The sequence below is a fragment of the Sorex fumeus genome, unplaced genomic scaffold, assembly GCF_029834395.1.
Source record: "Sorex fumeus unplaced genomic scaffold, SorFum_2.1 ptg000028l, whole genome shotgun sequence".
NCBI lineage: Eukaryota > Metazoa > Chordata > Mammalia > Eulipotyphla > Soricidae > Sorex > Sorex fumeus.
Window position 1 is genome coordinate 11736862 of NW_026606085.1, and position 20303 is coordinate 11757164.

The following is a 20303-nucleotide window of genomic DNA, read 5'->3' on the forward strand; positions in this document are numbered from 1 at the left end:
CGCACCTTGTGATGCTTAACACGTGCCCGCTCTGGCAGACAATGCAGGTGCTTAACCCTTGGATTTTCACCCGCCCCCAGATTAAGGTTTTTTTTTTTTTAAAACTGATCGTCCAAACCATTGAAATGGCCTCAGAAAGCCAAACTTGGCCAGTATAATCGTGAGGAAGCAAAAAAATCAACCTTGAGGGGCCGGAGAAAGGACAGTGGGTACGTTCTGGCCTTGACACGTGGACAACTCTGGTGGGCTTAAGCCCCCTGTTCTGCCACAAGCGATTCCTGAGCACAGAGCCGGGAGTAAGCCCTGAGCAGCACCGCCACGTGTGGCTCTAAAATTGAAAAAAAAAAATTCTTGAGAGTTATATGTAAGAACTAGAATAGGGAACTGAAAGTGAAGTTATCAGAAATACAGCTACTATATTTCCTAACAGGAAATTATCCTGTTAGGAGTGAAAAGTACTGCGGGTAGGTAGGTTGTATTGCAGGCAAGGAACCCAGTGCAATTTCCAGGACTCCATATAGTCCCCAGAGCCCCTCCAGGAGTGATCCCTGAGCACAGTCATGAGTAAGCTCTGAGCATCACAGGTGTGGCTCCAAACTAAAAACCGTGTTTTGGACTAAGAAAGACTTTAAATCTTAAAACAACCATCAGATTTCCAGAATTTCCTTACCAAAAAACTCAGATAATGTATCTTTTTGGTTTATTTGTTGTTGGTCCATTTGAACATGGTGGACCGACTTTTTAGTGCTGAGTTGATAGACCCTTTTTGTTTCTCTGAATAAAGGACTCCCCAAAGTGTCATGAACTTCCCAGCCCTATTCCCTTTGAAAACCTAAGTATATGACAGGAAAAGCTTTCCTTAACTTCATTAAGAGCTTGATAATGGTTTAAAATTTCAATTTTAATACTTGATTTGTAGCACTGTAGCAGTGTCCTCCCGTTGTTCAATGATTTGTGGGAGCAGGCACCAGTAACTTGTTACTGTTTTTGGCATATTGAATAAGCCATGGGGAGCTTGCCGGGTCTCCAACAGGGACAGAGGAATTGAAACCGAGTCGGTTGCATGCAAGGCAAACACCCTACCCACTGTGTTTAGTGATTGAAAATATCAAAATATCAAATCTGCTTGAAAATGGAAATTGTAATGATCTCTTAGTTACTGTGAATTGCCCTGATGGGTAAACTGATCCTACCAGAATTTTTAGTTTTTGTTTTTTAATATATTCTGTTCTCATAACAACAGGCTATTATGGTCAAAAGGTTATTTTTATCGCATACTATGCACCCCCCCCAAGTTCCTAAGCTGTGAAGCTGAAAGCTCTGATTTCACTGCCATGTTGTGAACACTCATGTAAAAATGAAAATAGCAATTAAGACTAACAAATTCATTAATAACTGCCAAAGTAATCTTTTATTCCAGATCTTGACATGATTTTTTAAAAAAAATGATACTGCAGAACTCTGTGCAAGCAAGATTTCTGCAAATTAAAGAGAAACTGATCATGTACACAGTAAAGTTGAGCATTAAAGCATCTAGAAGAATAATCAGTATCATTACAGGTGGAAAAGAATATTGTTTTGAGATTTAAAAAAATAGGATATAAAACATTCTCTAGCATGCTTGATTGATTACATTGAAAGACAGTTTCAAAAGCATCACTTTAGCCATACAACAGACTTCACTCCACCCTGGGTAAAGGAGCTCTGTAGACTCAAGAGCCATAGATTTGATGATCCAATGAGGGCCAGACGTCCTCCAAAGGCCGCTTTTCCTCACGGTTTACAGCACACAATCACTGAAAACTATGTTACGTTGTTTATTCAATCTGGCAATTACTGAGAGAAGCGATTAGCACTTTGGTATTTTATCATCATGCAGTGCAAAGAAGATAGTCTAATTTCCATTTTTTCCCCCCACATTTGGTTGTGAAATATACTAGCAAGGATCCTGTACACTGGTGATTTTACAAATATGGCTATGCGTTAGGGAATAGATGTGATAAAATCTAGTATGAAATTCCTAATAGGTAAATGAAAAATGATGGGGGAATTCCATGTGAAGCGGAGAAGCTTCGGGAAGTAAATGAAATACTGGTCTATTCTCTAGGGCTTCTCTAAAGAGCGATTTTCTGTTTAGCTTGCTTGGTGGCCAAACCTGGGGTGCCGGGGGTGGCTCCCGGGGCTGATCTGGGGTCCCTGCGGGGTCAGGAATCGCACGCGAAACCCCGCATGCAAACACTACACACGCCAGCCCTTGAGGCTAATTCCTGGCCCCTCGGGAGCGGCCTCTAAGGAGCAACTTTTGCGGTCTGGTCAGGCCTGGGGTGCGGCACTGGCCAGCAGACGTTCACTCCTCAGCCAGGCACATTGCAAGAGACCAGCAGGGAGAACAAAAAGCCCCGCGGAGCCCCCACCAACGCCCCGACCAGTGCGTACGCGGAGTCGCGGAGGCCCCAGGGAGGCCCGAGCGCGCGCGCTCCCTGGGGTGGAGCGTGCGCGTGCCCGAGGCGGCCACGTGCCCCGCGCGGCGGCGCGGACGTCGGGATCCGTCTTCATAGCGACGGGCCCTGGCAACCGTGAAACTCCCAGGGCGGGCGGGCTAGCGGGCTGCTCCCGGGCTGGGCCGCGGCCCTCCTGCGATCCCGTCCCCATGGCGGTCGCCGACGTGCGGAAGCAGTTCATCTTCACCACCACTCACAACTACTTCGGGCTGCTGTCCGAATCCCGGGAGCTCCCGCGGCATCACGGCCACCCCGAGGTCAACAACTTCCTGGACGACGGCAATCAGATGCTCCTCCGAGTGCTGCGCGACGAGCACGGCCTCGCCTTCTCCAACACGGTACGGGACCCGGCCGCCGGCAAGCGTGACCCCCGCAGCCCCCGCGGGTGGACCCGAATCCCGTAGACCCGGGCCCGTCCGCCTCGGTCCCCAGAGCTGCAAAAAAAGAGCATTGACCTGACCCCGTTATCAACCACAGTTCCTCCCTTGGGATTTGGGAGGGAAATTCTAGTATATCATTTTGGGGGGGGGGGGGCGTGGGGGAGTGGTGGAGTGGGGGTATTACGCACGGAGCTTAAATTCAGTTGAAAAGATTTATGGGATTATAAAGTACGGGTTGAAACTGTTGCATTTTCAGTCAGGCATCCTGCACATACACGCACACTTTTACCCGCTTACACGTGCACATCGAAATTGAACACAGATGATCAGCCTCTCCTGTTAAAGTCACGGGATGAGAGTTAATAAGCCGGAGACGTGTTTTCTCCTCCCTGGGGTGCTGATGAACTTGGGGCACTCTGCAGTGGCAATGCCGGCATGATGGTGGTGCGCTCACCTCACGCACTGGGAACCTTGAATTCAAGTGTATCCAATAAACCTTTTTCTGTACCTTTGCTAGTGTTGGGGGCTTCTGAGGATAAGAGAGGGTTGACTATTTAGAACACCTTTCTTCCTTCCTTCCTTCCTTCCTTCCTTCCTTCCTTCCTTCCTTCCTGTTCTGAATATGAATCTTGGTCCCCTGAAAATCCCCACAACACTGGAAATATACTTTATTTATCCCCCTCAACACTTCCCCGTACTTTGTTTCCCTTGTATGGGGTAGAAAGGAAGGCACAAGGCCTCCATTCGCGGTGTTCTCTTCTGTGTAGCCTGAACTCAGGAGAGGAGCTCTGGCTGCTCCTTTCAGAGCATCTCTCCTGTGACCTCTGCTATGCTCAGTTGGGCTCTTGGTGCAGCAAAACCAGGCTACACTGCACACGGTCCTTCTCCCCTCCCTTGTACATCAGTTAGGTTTAAATCACTGGTCACTGAGAGGATTGGGTTCATGCTTTAGGGCAGAGGTTGGCAAATGAGTGTTAATTTTTCCCTCTTAAGTTTAGGTGATATTTTCAGCTTGTTGGTAATACACAGTTGGGTGGCAGTTTGTAATGTGCTCCATCCTAGGAGGTGACAGCTATTTGCATCTTCCACTGGCCTTTGCACCTTGAGCCCTGCAGTTACAAAAGGATAGTTTAAGGGAAAGTCCTAGTTGTCAGTGAAAGTAAGAGGAAAGGCAGTTGATGAGTGTCTGTTTCCAGTTTGCCTGCTCAAACAATAATGATTAACTCTGGGACAAAGCTCATAATCCTGACCGATGCCTTGGGGAGCCCTGGCCAAGGACCGTAGCTGCTTTTCTTGAATGTATTTTCTGGATTTTCTCTCTTTAGGTAGGTGGGAGGAATTTTCCCTCTTTAGATAGGTGGGAGGAAGAGATTACATGGTTATGTATTTTATATATTTTCAAATAACTAAGAGTGAATATTTCAAATCTATGAATATGCAACTTGTTATTCTTTCTTGCTTGGGACTGGAATACAGGACTCATATTAGAGATAGAATTCCAGTGAGAGCTTGAGAAATGCGCCACTCCAGTAAAATTCATTTCCTCCTAGCTCTCTATAATAATGACTAGGATAAGAGAAAAGTAGCAGGAAATCTCACTCATCTTTAAGGAGCAGGCAAGCTCATTCAACTTCACACACAGCACTGAGCTTTTTAAAAATCTTAATGCTTTGCTTTTTCTGGAAGAAGAAACGAGAGAATCATGAATATGTGTTTGCAGTGCAAAAACTTTGGAGCAGGATGCTTTTCAATTAATGAATTTAGGGAGAGGGGAGATTTGGGCCACACCTGGCTGTGATCAGCGATTACTCTTGACTCTGTGCTCAGGGATTGATTACTCCTGGTAGGACTCGAGGACCAAATGTGGTTCAGGGGATGGAACCTGGGTTGACTATGTGCCAGTGCCCTCCCTCCTGTAGTATCTCCCTGGCCCCAATGAACTGACCTATTTTCAAATTGGGTGATTTAGTGAATTCCAAGTTGGCTCATTGATTCCAACTCAAAGGAACTTGTTTTGATAATTAGTTGCTCACTAATCAATTATAAATAATCAACTAATAAATAATTCTGTCTTGTCTGTCCTGTACTCCCATTGTTCATTGATTTGCTCCAGCGGGCAACATTGTGTCATATCTTTATTGTGAGACTTGTTGTTACTGTTTTTTAGCATATGAATATGCCACAGGAAGCTTGCCAGGCTCTGCCTTGCGGGCAGGATACTCTCTGAGAGGGGCGGAGGAATCGAACCTGGGTTGGCTGCGTGCAAGGCAAATGCCCTACCCGCTGTGCTAATAAAGCAGATAGGATAACTTTTTTTTTTATGTGGCTTTTTGTGTTACACCAGTATTGCTCAGGGTTTATTCTTGGCTCTGCACTCAGAAATTACTCCTGGCATTAACGGGATGGGACCATATGGGATGCTGGGAATAGAACCCTGTTCAGCCACGTACAAGGCAAATGCCCTCCCTACCTGCTGTATTATCACTCCTGCCCCCAGTTAGGACAATTTAACAAACACTTTGATGCCCCAAGACTTAGATTTTTTTAACTTAATTTTATTTTTTTGGAGGGACTCAGAAGGTGCCCAGATGGTGCTCAGGACCCCCTTATGCCCCCTTCCAGTCCTTTGGTGCTATAGAACCAGGCGTGACCCAGGCTTCTCCAGTGGGTTGACAAGTATGAATAACATGCCACACACATAAATCCCACCTTTTTTTAAATTTAATTTTATTTTTTTTGTACAGAGCTAGTTCTAGGTGAGGAGGGTACTTAACATCCTTGCAGATTCTCTGGGCTAGAGAAGTTCAGTTCATTAGTGTGTGTTTGGGTATGGGCTGGAGCGATAGCACAGCAGGTAGGGTGTTTGCCTTGCAAGCGGCCAACATGGCCGATCCGAGTTTGATTCCTCTGCCCTCTCAGAGAGCCCGGCAAGCTACCGAGATTATCTCGCCCTCATGGCAAAGCCTGACACAGTAACAGTTGTCACAATGGAGATGTTACTGGGCCCACTCGAGCAAATTGATGAACAATGGGAGGACAGTGACAGAACAGTGACAGTATTTGGGTATAGAACTATGATCTGTAATTGTGTTACTGGATTTGGCTTGAGTGGAGTAGGTAGTCACAATCACAATCACAACCATCCTGTTATTCGTCGATTGCCTCGAGCAGGCCCCAGTAACATCTCTTCGTCCTAGCCCTGAGATTTTTTTTTTAAAAAGTGCCATATTCAAGGCTCTTTCAGAGTTAGGAGAATGAAACCCTTCATTGTTACTGGTATTTGGCATATTGGGTACACCACGGGGAGTTTGCCAGACTCTGCCGTGTGGGCAGGTTACATTCGGTAGCCTGCCAGTTTGTCTAAAGTAGGAATGAGATGATAAGATGTCATAATAAGATGTCCGGGAGCTGGGTTTTATAGTCTCTGAGTCTTGGCCCTTGATGGGATTACACGGCGCCAGGGGGCCAGTTGGTGGGTGTGACCCCCGCCTACTGGAATTTGGAGGATCTGGGTGGAGGATGCCCAGCCCCAATCCGAGTAGGCTTGGAGATCTCGGCCCCGGAACCCATGTGGCTTTGTCCCTCTGCCAGTACCTTCATGTGTGCGGAGAGTGGTCTCAGCATGGTGGTGGCTGGTTCTGGAGGTCTTTGGCTGCCGGAGCCCTGGTCGGGGCGGGGAGGAAAACTCAACCCTCCAAGGCTCCCCTCCAAGGGGCCCCGGCGAGGACAGCCAGGCGTGGGGGCAGGAGACTCATATACACATATATGGAGTGTATCCACTATTGTACACAAGCACAATTTTTATATCCTGTGAAGTTTTGATCAGACCTATTAGGAGTAGCTAGTAGTATATGTAAATATTTAAACACCCAGGTGTTTTTAAGGAGCAGTGATTTGTTTGTGTGTTTATTTAAAAGCATGTTCACACACACACACACACATATATATATTTATATATATATTAATCTTTTCTTTTAACACCCAGTGGTACTGAGGGCTTTCTTCTGGCCATGCACTCAGAAATCACTCCTGGTGGACTTGGGGAACCATATGGGATGCTGGGAATTGAAGCTGGGTTGGCCACATGCAAAGCAAGCACCCTACCTGTTATACTATCACTCCGGCCCCTATCTTTACTTTTTAAAGCAACTATTCCAAGATATAAAATTGTAGTGATTCCTGTTTTATTTTGGCCACACTCAGTAGTATCCAGAGATCATAGTTGGAGGGGTTCAGGGGACCATATGGGGTGCTGGTGACGGGGCTCAGACGGGTCTCTTCAGCCCTATTTTTTAGAAAAACATTTCATACAAATATTAAATTTGAAAATAATATTAAAAGCATTTATTTATCATTTTAGATTGATTTTGGTGACACAAAAGATAAAGTGTTGGTGTTTTTCAAGCTGCGACCCGAAGTTATTACCGATCAGAATCTACATACCAACATTCTTGTTTCATCCATGTTAGAATCACCTATAAATTCTCTTTACCAAGCAGTGCGGCAAGTATTTGCACCAATGTTATTAAAGGTAAGTGAAGTAACTATTTGGTTATTTAGTTTTCTTTTTTAACATAGGTATTTGGATATTTTCATTAACACAAATGTTCTATTTTATTTTGATTTTTAATATAAATTTCTTTCAAAAATAAATTTGAAAGTTATAAAATGCAAATCATCCCAACTCTTATGTTGTTCTAGTAAATGATTTCTAATCAAGCTTTGTGTATTGAGGGATTTCTTTTGCCTGCCATGAGAGTAGTTCCAGACTCTGAATGGCACAGTTGTTTGGGCCTAGGTGCTGTAGATGTGTGTGTATGTAGATGTGTGTGTGTGTGTGTGTGTGTGTGTGTGTGTGTGTTTTAATTAAAGTAAATTTTTTTAATTGAATCACCATGAACTATAGTTACAAAACTTTCATGTTTGATTTTCAGTCATACAAACCAATGTCCTTAGTATTCCTTCCCCTTGCCTCCCCCTCCCCGCCCTATGACAGACAGTTTCCCTCTTACTCTCTCTTATAGATGGTGTTTTGATGTCGATTTGATTGGTAATCTTCTGATCAGTGTTTGCTATTATTTTCTTTTTTTCCTTTTAATTTAGGATCAGGACTGGAGCAGGAACTTTGATCCCAAACTTCAGAATCTTTTGAGTGAACTAGAAGCTGGGTTGGGTATAGTTCTGCGAAGATCAGACACTAACTTATCAAAACTAAAATTTAAGGAAGACGACACACGAGGTGTGTAATGGTAGATTAATAAGAGAAATCCAGAATGATAACCTTTGAGTACATTAGTAAGTTACTTCAATTCCCCCCACATTTCCTCCCTGGGTTTTCTAAAAGACTGAGCCTTTAAATGAGTAAGTTTATATAGATTTGGAGAAGAATAAGATATATAAATGTAATCTATGCATAATTCATTGAAGTACAAAATATAATTGATTCTTGTTTGTAGTGATTTTATTCTGTAAACACTGAGTGAATATTAATCCATTGCTTCTGGGGAAATGGAGTACTAGGTTCCTGTTAGTTTCTGGTAACAACATTAAAGATGACTAAAAGATTATCATTATAGTTTTGGTAACATAGAATATTGTTAACATTTATGGGTTTGATGTATGTGGTTAACGTGCCTCGCCACCACCAAAATACCAAGACTCTCTACCACTTATATGGTAACAGCATTTTTATCAACTGATGATACTTGTTTTGTGTATTTCTGTTTAAGACACTTTATTTAATACAGTTGTTGATTAACATTAACCCTAGTTAGTGATCAACAGCAACTGTAATTCATGCCTGAATGAATCTTATCTTTATAAGGTACTTTTAACGTATGACATACACATATATGATACATATTCACAAGGTAAACATTTTTGACTTTTTGTTTATAACACATAATGTGTTGTTATAGGTACAGTGGTGTGATTAGGACCATTTAAAGTAGTGAAATAACCAAGAAGATGTACATAACGTGAAAAATGTAGGATGAAGTCTGATACAAAAGGACATTAATTGCCATTGGAAGCAGAAAGCCACCTTACCCAGCCCCAGCTGTGACTGTCTGTTTGGGGTGGCTAATTTTTTTAGGTGCCCAGGATCAAATCCAAGGTCTCAAACATGTAAAACAAGTGCCTGAGCCACATTCTGGGATGACTGATTTTTCACTTGCTCTCACGTGTTTCTACATTACCATGAGAACGCTATTGCTATTGATTTTAGGTTAGAACAAATGTTAACCAGTAGGTGAGTTGTAAATTCAGAACCCATAAATCATAAGGATCAATCTTCTCCTTTGCAAAGATAATAAGCCAATGACTTTTATTTTACCTGAAGCAAAACTATTATCTTAATTTTACCTGAAGCAAAACTATTATCTTAAAATATTTGTACAGTCTTTGTATATTTTTTTGATTTTTTAAAAATTGTTTATTTGATTTTGATTTTGTATATTTATTGAGCAGTAGATTTGGAACTTTTTGGGTCCTGTGGACCCATAAAGAATATAGTATTTCCGGCGTATGATTAGGAAATTAGATCCTATCTAGTTTTGTTGGGAAATTTAAAGTAAAGCTACTTAAAGTTGTTTATGTTTTGAAGTAATATTTATTGATTAAGTGATTTTTAATAATTTTAATGGTAGTGAAAGCATGAATGACATTGGAATTATTCTATAAAAACCTTGTTTCAAAGAAACCCAGTTAAAAGCTTTAATGTGGATATGAGTGGCTTACAGAAGCACATAAGAATTATTTGAAGAAACAAGCTTGTTGTAAGTTGTAAATTTGATGCTATTATGTTTTCAGTGGATTTAAATACAAACTTTAGATTGATAAGAATTTTAAGGGCTGGAGAGATAATACCACAGGTGCTTGCATTGCATGTAGCTGACTCAGATTCAATCCCTGGCACCACACATAGTCATTCAAGCCCTGCCAGGGGTGATCCCTCAATACAGAACCAAGAATAAGCCCTGAACACAGCCGGGTATGCCCCAGAACCAAAAGTGGAAGCTAACACTTTCTGCATGTCTTTAGGAGTGAAGGAAATGTGCGTTACTCTTAAAGATGTACCGAATGACATTATGGTTCTTCATTTTCAGTTAACATTTCTCTTTTGACATTTTTAGGTATTCTCACACCAAATGATGAATTCCAGTTTTGGATAGAACAAGCTCATCGTGGAAATACACAAATCAGTAAAGAAAGAGCCAGTTATTTTAAAGAATTATTTGAAACTATTGCAAGAGTATGTAACTCCTACATAGATAAATATCAACTTTTTCCCAGTGCACCCGCCTCTCCTTTTCTGATGATGACTGAATGGTTGTACAACACACAGGTGTGGTGTTCACCGTGGGGTGTGTGTGTAGGAGTCCCGAGAGAGCTGCAGCACACTAGACTGCACTGTAGCTGTCGTGCAGGGAGCAGGAGTTCTGAGCGAGCTGTAGCACACTTGGCTGTATTGTAGGTGTCATGCAGGGCGCAGGAGTCCTGAGTGAGCTGCAGCATACTTGGCTGCACTGTAGCTGTTGTGCAGGCGCAGGAGTTCTGAGTGTGCTGCAGCATGCTTGGCTTCGGGTCTATGGCAGTGACAGGCACCGGTGTACAATCTCAGTAGCTTTAGGCTTGCAAGGCTGGCTTTTGTGTTCAATGAGTTTTCTCTGGGTCCGATATATAAAAGTACTTTAGGGATTCATTTTCACTATACTTAGTACTTGTCACATCACCACTTGGTAGTTATGGTAGAGGAAAATATATTCTTTATATAGCAAGGTTTATATAAAGTTTGACTTAACCTCAGTGCAGCTCAGAAATCACTGTCCTGTCACTGCCCTCCCATTGTTCATCGATTTGCTCGAGTGGGCCCAGTAACGTCTCCATTTTGAGACTTGTTACTGTGTTTGGCATATCGAATACAGCATGGGTAGTTTGCCAGGCTTTGCCATGTGGGCGAGATACTCTCGGTAGCTTGCTGGGCTCTCCGAGAGGGGTGGAGGAATCGAACTCAAGTCAACCATGTTGGCCGCTTGCAAGGCAAATGCCCTACCCGTTGTGCTATTGCTCCAAAATACAAACTTTTTTTAAAAAAAAAAGTTAACTTCTAGTCTAGACAGTAAATATCTAGTAAATACCATTATATTATTATTATTATTATTATTATTATTATTATTTAGTTTTGGTTCACTCATAGTCGCTCAGGGGTTGCTCACTATGGGGTTCTGGGGATGTTGCAGTGCTGGGGATTGAGCCTCAACCTCCTGTGTGCCGTGTGCAAAGCATGTGCTCCGATCTATTGAGCAACTCCTCTAGTCCTGGTCTCTCTGTTTAAAAAATGGTAATTTTTTTTGTGTGTAGGTAGGGAAAACCAGAAACATAGTATGCTAACAGAGTTTTACTTGGGGGTAAAAATAAATATTTTATTTTGGGGGAGGGCCATACCTGGCAGTGCTTAAGGTCAGGTTCAGTGTTCAGGCGTTGCTCCTGGTGGCACCTGGGGGAACCATGGAGTGCCAGGATTAAAAAATATTCTTTTGGGCAGTAGAGAAAGTACAGGAGCTCAGACACTTGCCTTCCATGAGGTTCAGTTCCTGGCCCTGCGTGGTCCCCTGAGCATCACAAGTGACTCTGGAGTACCAAGCCAGGAATAGTCATTGAACAACCATGGGCCAAAAGAAAAAGGCTAGAGAGATAGTATGGGGCCTAAGTTGGCTTTCCTTGCTTATGACCAGTCCTAGTTTGAATCCCATGCCACCACTGGTCCCCTGAGCACCTCTAGGGGTCATTCCTGAGCACAGAGCCTGGAGCATGCACTGAGCACACTGGGTATTGTCAGCCTACTTTACACCCTACTCCCTCCACCTGCACACACACACACACACACACACACACACACACACACAAAGGAAGGAAAAAAGTTTCAAAAGAATATTCACTTGACACAATTCAGCATTTTGATGTAATGTGAACTATAGAAAGCCTTAGTTTTATACTTATTTTATTTATAGTTTCTCGATGTGAAAGATACAGAAAGGTGAAATGACTATTTTAAGTGTGATTATAGAAAGTTTATTCTGGACTGGAGATGTAACTCAATGGGCTGAGTGTGAAGCATGCTCTGCATGTGGGGACTTGGCTTCTATAGCCAGGGCTCCACTGTCCACTGGGCCCCATGGTGTGGTGCAGAGAAAAGTTCAACAATAAAGAAGAATTTATCTTTTTCACAGTAATTATATAGTGGTTTTTTGTTTCCAAAAATATTTCAGTAATACCATTTTAATGAAGTGTTTGAAATTCTTTGTAACAATGATAAAATGTAGAATGATATTCTGCATGATAAAATGTGTAATGGTTGTGTTGTTAACGTAAATCACTTATAAGTGTAACAGTAAGTGAACAAATGAAGATATGAGAATGTTTTATGATGTGTGTATATGGAGTCAAGACTACCAGCATTGGGTAAATTAATTCAAATTTATAGAAAATTAGTAAAGTGTGAAAAAAGTGAGTAGGCTTCATAAATATTTTATTTCTCACTTCAATTTTTATGAAATTTATCTTTACAAAGTACCTTTTTGGTATTTGTTTAGAGCATATCATCTTGTAGAAAAAAAGGAGAAAATTCTGTGACAGAATCAATCTAGAGTTGTAGCCGTTGAGTTGAAGTTCTTTTAATTGTTTGCCCAAATACTTAAATTACTATTATGTTTAGAAATAAGTAAGTGTGTTTTGTTCCAGGAGTTTTATAACTTGGACAGTCTGAGCTTGCTGGAAGTAGTAGACTTGGTGGAGACGACTCGGGATGTTGTGGATGATGTGTGGAGGCAAACAGAGCACGACCATTATCCTGAGCAACGGATGTCGCATCTTTTAGACATCATAGGTACTAGCAAAGAAATATGCTTTTGAAATTTTAGGAGCAAGTATAACTTTGTTTTCTGATTATTTCTTTAAATCTTTACTAAATGTGCCATAATGTAATGTTGCTTTAAAGAAACTTTGATTTAAATAGAATGCTGTCAGATTTTTTTGCCAATGCAACTCAGTTTGTATGTCTGTACACTTACGCATTTAGACATTTTTTTGGTAGTGAATTGGTCATGGTCACAGTCCTCCCGTTGTTTATCGATTTGCTCGAGCAGGCCCAGTAACGTCTCCATCGTGAGACTTGTTGTTACTGTGTTTGGCATATCGAATACGTCACGGGTAGCTTGCCAGCCATACCACCCTGAATGCGCCCGATCTCCTCTGATCTTGGAAGCTAAGCAGGGTCGGGCCTGGTTAGTACTTGGATGGTAGTGAATTGAATCATTTTTAAAACATTGGCTTCTCAATTTATATTTAAAGTATACACATTTAAACCTCCAAGCTATTCTTTTTTTTGGGGTCACACCTGGCGATGCACAGGGGTTACTCCTGGCTCTGCACTCAGGAGTTACTCCTGGCAGTTCTCAGGGGACCATACGGGATGCTGGGAATCGAACCCAGGTTGGCTGCGTGCAGGGCAAATGCCCTACCTGCTGTGCTATCTCCAGCCCCACTGTTTCTTTTTTTTTTTTTTTTTGCTTTTTGTGTCACACCCGGTGATGCCCAGGGGTTATTCCTGGCTCATACACTCAGGAATTGCTCCTGGCGGTGCTCGGGGGACCATATGGGATGCTGGGAATCGAACCTGTGTCAGCCATGTTGGCCGCATGCAAGGCAAATGCCCTACCCGCTGTGCTATCACTCCAGCCCCACTGTTTTCATTTTTAATACAGTTTTATTTGTCCTGCACGAGGGTGCTTGGCTTAAGGTACAAAATTATGTATGCAAGTTAAATAATCATTCTTCACTTTCAGTTTATTATTTTCCAGTTTATTCTCATTTTTCATTTCTCTTTCCACACGAACATTAATCTTGTCATGATGTTTTTAGAAATTAGGCACTGTGATTTTTTTAAATTTGTTTTGGGGGCCACACCTTGCGGTGCTCTGGGTCTACTCCTGGCTCTGTGTTCAGGAATCAGTCAGGCGGGGCTTGGGGGACCATATGAGGAACTGGGGGTTGAACCTGGGTCATCCTCTTGCAAGGCCAGCCCCTGACTCACCGCACTACCGCTCCAGCCGCTGCTTGAGGAGTATGCGCTTGCTGTAGCGCATCTGCCGCCAAGGGCCGTGGCCCTCCACCCTGTCTCTAGCTCCTGTCTCCTTTCCTCCTCTTCCACTGCCCCCAGGTCCCCCAGAAAATTCCATTCTATTGTTATCTCTGTTGGCTATTTTCAACCTACCCGGAGCTGGTGGCTATTTGGTGAGGATAACCGACTCTTTTTGTAGGAACTCTTTGTAGCTTCAAAGAGATGAAAAGATTGTTGTAGGCAGGTTCGACTGGTAAACCTTGCCTTATGTTTTATTAGGTGGTTCATTTGGAAGATTTGTTCAAAAAAAGCTGGGAACCTTGAACCTTTGGGAAGATCCTTATTATCTTGTGAAAGAAAATCTCAAGGCTGGTATTTCCATTTGTGAGCAGTGGGTGATCGCCTGCAGTCACCTAACGGGCCAAGTGTGGCCGCGCTTTGTTCCTCATCCATGGAAAAATGAAAAATATTTCCCCGAAACACTTGAAAAACTTGGTAAACGTCTCGAAGAGGTATGGCTTAATTATTTCTTATCTTTGTCTTTTGGTGTGAAGGAGTTTCTTACTTGTTTACATTAACTGCGTAATTAATATGCACGGTGTATTTGAAAGAAACTCGTACAAGGGAAAGAGCCAGTTGGCCTGAAATGCTCTTAGGACCCCACGGTGGCCCTAGCATTGCTTTCCACATTGTGTGTGTGTGTGTGTGTGTGTGTGTGTGTGTGTCCATCCGTATTTGTGTTTGTGTGTATGTGAACTTTTTCTTTGGTAAAAAAAGATAAACCTTGTCTATATATGGAAATGCTGAAACATTTTCTGGGCTTTGTAGAAAGCACTCACATATTATTTTTGGATCTCATTTTTATTGGATTTGAACACATTGATTTTATGATAATAGTTCTATCTTAGGAGTATTGGCTGTTAATAAGACGTGTCAATTTGATACTTTCTATGTAAATTCCAGAAAGCCTAATTTCAGGAAATTAGAAATTTAACCAGTTTCTTTATATTTTAAATGTGTTTGTACAGATTTATTTAAGTAAATTTTAATATTTTATGTCTTAGGTCTTGGCGGTTAGAACAATTCATGAGAAGCTTCTCTATTTTATACCAGCTAGTGAAGAGAAAATTATATGTCTGACTCGAGTATTTGAGCCTTTTACTGGCCTGAATCCTGTGCAGTACAACCCATATACTGAGGTAGGATGAATATGTATATGCATATATATGTGTGTGTGTATGTATTTATCAGTAATTATTCCCCTTCTTAGTTTTGTTTTAAAATTATATTTGGAATTACTAAAGTTTAACAATACTTTTAATTTAGCCTTTGTGGAAAGCTGCAGTGTCTCAGTATGAAAAGATCATTGCACCTGCGGAACAAAAAATAGCAGGAAAATTGAAACTTTATATTTCAGAAATTCAAGATAGTCCACAGCAGGTAACAGTTGCCTCTTCATATTTCCCTTTAGCTTTGTAAGGAAATATGTATTTAATAAGGACATTTGGGATGAACATATGTTTTGTTTTTTTATTAGCTTCTTCAAGCATTTCTGAAATATAAGGAGTTGGTGAAGCGTCCGACTATGAGCAAAGAATTGATGTTAGAAAGAGAAACTTTACTGGCAAGACTTGTGGACTCAGTCAGAGGTAAAAATCACTATTAATTTTGTGTTTTGGGCCACACCTGGTGGTGGTCAGTGATTATTCCTGGCTCTGTATTTTGGGGTAATTCCTGGCAGTTACTTGGGGAACCATATGAGGTCCTGGGATTTGAATTGGGGTTGTCTACATGCAAGGCAAGTGTTCTTAACCCCATATTCTCTCCCACGCAAAGTTTCTCAGAGATCATAGTATCTCATGCAGCTATGTTTTTGAAAGGTACCTTTTTCCTTGTGTACCCCATTTATGATTAAGACTACATATCCTGATGCTTAAATGTTGGAAATTATTCTATCAAAATGGAAAGATTTTTAAAATTATTTTTTAATATATGAAGATCCCTGAGGGTGAAGACAAGCTCTTATTAACCTGTCAACGTTTAATTTAGTGCTTGATACATGGAAGAAATTTGGAAAATTTTTGCTTAATGTGTGTGATAATTTATTTGATTTATGTTTTTAGATTTTCGATCAGATTTTGAGACTCGGTGCCGTGGAACTCCTGGGGATGCATCTGGTCCTCTTTCCGGCAGAAACCTTTCAGAAGTTGTTAATAACATAGTTTGGGTTCGTCAGTTGGAGCTAAAGGTATTTATAGCTTTTATTCTAGTTTGCTTTGGGGTCATCTCATGACTCTGGGGATCAGCCTGGCTTTCTGACGCACAGAGGTTGTGTTGGTCTGTCCATGGAGTTTTCTCTCCTCCTGAAGGTAATACTTTTAATGAAAGTTGAAGAATACTTATCCCAAAATGCACTGAAGTAGAAGGTATGCTAGAATGCAAAGAGCATCTGTTTTCTATATCATGGAATTTATTTTTGTGTGAGATGTAAAAAAGTCTGAACAAGTGTGTTGGATGGTTTTCTTGATTGTTGCCACATTCCTTATCTAGTGATGTTCCAGGTAAATGTTTTTTACAAAAATGTTTAAGAATAAAGTAGCTTTACACTTGTAAAAGTTATTCAAAACTACGCTAATCTTTTGAATTGTATCACTGTGTAGTCTTGGTGGTTGTATAATCTGCTATTTATGAATGAATAGGAGAATAATTTCTGAATCACAGAAGTAGCTCAGGTCATGCTCGATTGTTAGAATTTACATAGTGCTTGTTCTTGTAATTTGATTCTTTAAGGTGGATGATGCTATCAAGATTGCAGAAGCTCTGTTATATGATTTAACAGGATTTCGATCTTTTCATCGAAGTGCAGAAGATCTCTTAGATCAGTTTAGACTATATGAGCAAGAACAGTTCGATGATTGGTCCAGGGATATCCAGTCTGGTTTGTCTGATTCCAGATCTGGTTTGTGGTAAGTATGAATGCAACAGATAAGAAAATTTTAACAAGTATCTTTAATGTTACTAATTCAAGTGCTACAATATAATCAGTTATCTTCACTGTGCTTTTTTCTCCAGACATACTGCTTCTCCAATTTTGAATTTTTGGTTAGTTTTTGTGATTATGAATTTTTGAGTTCATAAAGGTTCGAAACTAAGGATATAGTCAATATCTTCCCTTTGCTTCTAACATGTGTCCCCCAGAACTGGAGATACTCATGTTGTAATTAGTCTTTACTTTTTCAGTGATTTTATTATTAGTATTTATGTATTTTTGTACCTTTTAAAACCTGTATTATGTATATACAAACATGCATGCATTTAAAACTGAAATTATTTTTATTTTGAGCTCCTTAAGACAGGAGTATTTCTTCATGGTGGTCAATTTAAGGTGTTTGTAAATATTATAGACTATGCCAAATATAACAATTATTTGTTCTAGTGGGTAAATAAAATGGTCTAGAGCAGTGGTTTTCAACTCTTTTACACCTTGTGACTGGCACTGTCCAACAGACTGGCAGTTGGAAAGATCTTCGTTTCTTTGTTCAGGTCAGCTTTTCCCTGGGTGCTATTAAATGGATTTTAGAAACTTTAAGAATTTGAGTTTTTATTTATGTTTCATATTTTTGGACCACAACTGGCAGTGCTCTGGTCTTACTCCTGGCTCTCTGAGCTCAGGGATTACTCCATGGGGTGCAGTACTGTATGTGGTACTGGGGGGTCGAATGCAGGTCATGTGCAAGCAAGGCAAATCCTTTTTTTGCTGTGCTATCTCTTGGACTCTATTTGAGTTTTTAGAAACAATATTAGCACCTGTTAGTTTTTTTCAAAGTAATATAGTTTTAAATAAGAAATTCTGTTTATTTTCTTCATGCTACAACAAAGCACTGTAGCACTGTCCTCCCATTGTTCATCGATTTGCTCGAGTGGGCACCAGTAATGTCTCCATTGTGAGACTTGTGTTACTGTTTTTGGCATATTGAATATGCCATGGGGAGTTTGCCAGGCTCTGCCATGCGGGCAGGATACTCTCGGTAGCTTGCTGGGCTCTCTGAGAGGGCCAGAGGAATCGAATCCGGGTCAGCTGTGTGCAAGGCAAACGCCCTACCCGCTATGCTATTGCTCCAGCCCACTTTGAACACCGGCAGGAGTAATTCCTGAGTGCAGAGCCAGGAATAACCCCTGTGCATCGCTGGGTGTGATCCGAAGAGCAAAAAACTTAAAATGAATACATTTTTAAAAATCTTGTATAATATCTTGACAATATATGAAGTAGAGAAGAACCAAGTGTGGTCAGGGCATAGTGTTATAACTCTTAACTCTATAGCATGTAACTCCTCCTTTTCACCCTGAAACTAAAATATGAGCCATGCTCCTGGCTTCAGTGAATTTTGGAAAACGTTTGTGTGTCATCACTTGCTGTCGTGGAGAGCCGCTGTGCATAGAACATACCTGAGTCCCGAGCTGCTGGTGAGAGACACCCATTTAACTGTTCAGCCTGTGCTTCAGCAGTGATACTCCTCCCTGACTTGTTTTTGCAGTGAAGAATCTAGTTTTGACCCATGAAGTCAGGGCCTTTTGGACCAGGATGCTATGTGGAAACTAACTTTGAATATTAGTCCTGGGGTCATTAATACCATTTTCTAATAGGCTTTATGTCCATATCGGAAAGTGGCTACATCATTAATTTAGGCTTGATGCATATCTTTTTGTACTTGCTATGAATGAACCTGTGATTTCTTGTGTGTGAAGCATGTATTGTGCATCTGAGCCACATTCCTGATCCTCAGCCATTTTATCACATGCTTTTTAATCATGGTTCATTAGGTGTGCCCTTAAGTAGGCTGAACAGATTTGTGGTTCATAGCTTTCTGAGGTTCTGCAGATTTTGCGGATTCTGATTTGTGAAAGTCATTTGAAAAAAAGAACACAGACCTGATCCTAAAAGGCACAAAATAAGACTTCATTCTTAATTTTCAAAATATTAAGTATCTTTTAGAGTATTAATTCAGTGGTGTCACAATCAGTGTTCATTTGAGAGCCTCAATATAAATTTACTTTTCAAGACTAGGTAAAACACAGAAAAAGGACAGTTCTCAACTAGTGAAACCAAGAGCTATGAAGCATTTGAAAATATTATTTTGATATTCTTTTTTGCTGTTTGTTTTTGTATTTGGGCCACTCCCAGTGGTGCTCAGGCCTTACCCTGGCTCTGTTCTTAGGGATCACTCCTGTCAGGGCCTGGAGTCCTGGGGATTGAACACCAGGGAGCTGCTCGCAAGGCAAGTGCCCTACCTGCTGTGCTATTGCTCCAGCCCCAAAAGAGTTGAACTCTCATGACTTCAGAACTGCTTTGTTGAGACCAGAGTGATAGTGTACAGTGGATATGTGGCCAACCCAGATTTGATCCCTGACATCCCATATGATCCCCCAAATACTGCCAAGAGTAGTTCCTAAGTGGAGAGTCAGGAGTAACCCCTGAGCATTGCCAGATGTGAGCCCCTCCCACCAAAAAAAGCCCCTAAAATTAAAAAAAAACTGCTTTATTGAAATCTTAAAGAAATGGTATATTTTGGGTAATGAAGTTTATTACCAGGATATAAATTGGGAAATACTATTTGTGAAAAAAGCCAACTTGAAAACTAAAAATACCATTTTTATTTTGGGTTATAAACTTTCAGAAAACTTTTGAGCACTATTCTTTTTAGTAGTTAAAGATTGAGAACATGGAACTTAAATAGTGAATGTTTTGTTTTGTAGTATTGAGGCTAATAGTCAAATTATGGAATTGGATCCCCATGATGGCTCATTAAGAGTTCATTATTCTGATCGATTGGTGATTCTTCTTAGAGAAGTTCGTCAGCTCTCTGCCCTCGGCTTTGTTATTCCTGCCAAAATACAGCAAGTTGCAAACATTGCACAGAAATTCTGCAAGCAAGCAATTATTCTTAAACAAGTATGAAATTTTGTTTTTGAAAGCATGATTATTCTGAGTCAATTACATTAACTAGCATATTTTAATTGTTTTGCATTCTACTTTGATTTTTATAGTCTAATAAAGCAGCATCATTTAGTTTTGTGAAATCATGGTTTGCTGAATGACTATATTACAAAATTTGCTTCTATACCAGAATTTATTAATTGAAATATTATTGCTACTGCTTTGTATTCTAAAAGTATTTGATAAAATAGAACATTACTCTTAAGTTTTCTCTTTCATGTTAATTTTGTGGGCATGTGTCTTTGAGGGCATTCTAACTTAAGGATCTTTTTTCTCCCTTGGATATATATTCTTAGAGAATTATCAAG

At 40.9% G+C, this 20303-nt stretch overlaps 1 protein-coding gene across 1 annotated transcript in view; it reads left to right on the forward strand.

Annotated features, from left to right (window-relative positions):
* Positions 1–2582: 2582 nt before the first annotated feature.
* The window catches only part of DYNC2H1 (dynein cytoplasmic 2 heavy chain 1), a 157184-nt gene continuing 139463 nt past the window's right edge, over positions 2583–20303 (forward strand). Inside the window, exons 1-12 of the mRNA XM_056114949.1 lie at positions 2583–2839; positions 7242–7412; positions 7985–8120; positions 10015–10133; positions 12623–12767; positions 14280–14512; positions 15065–15199; positions 15327–15440; positions 15538–15649; positions 16124–16248; positions 16791–16966; positions 19755–19950. Coding sequence (XP_055970924.1) covers positions 2651–2839; positions 7242–7412; positions 7985–8120; positions 10015–10133; positions 12623–12767; positions 14280–14512; positions 15065–15199; positions 15327–15440; positions 15538–15649; positions 16124–16248; positions 16791–16966; positions 19755–19950 — 1851 coding nt within the window. The 5' untranslated portion in view covers positions 2583–2650. The remainder of the gene's footprint in view (positions 2840–7241; positions 7413–7984; positions 8121–10014; positions 10134–12622; positions 12768–14279; positions 14513–15064; positions 15200–15326; positions 15441–15537; positions 15650–16123; positions 16249–16790; positions 16967–19754; positions 19951–20303) is intronic.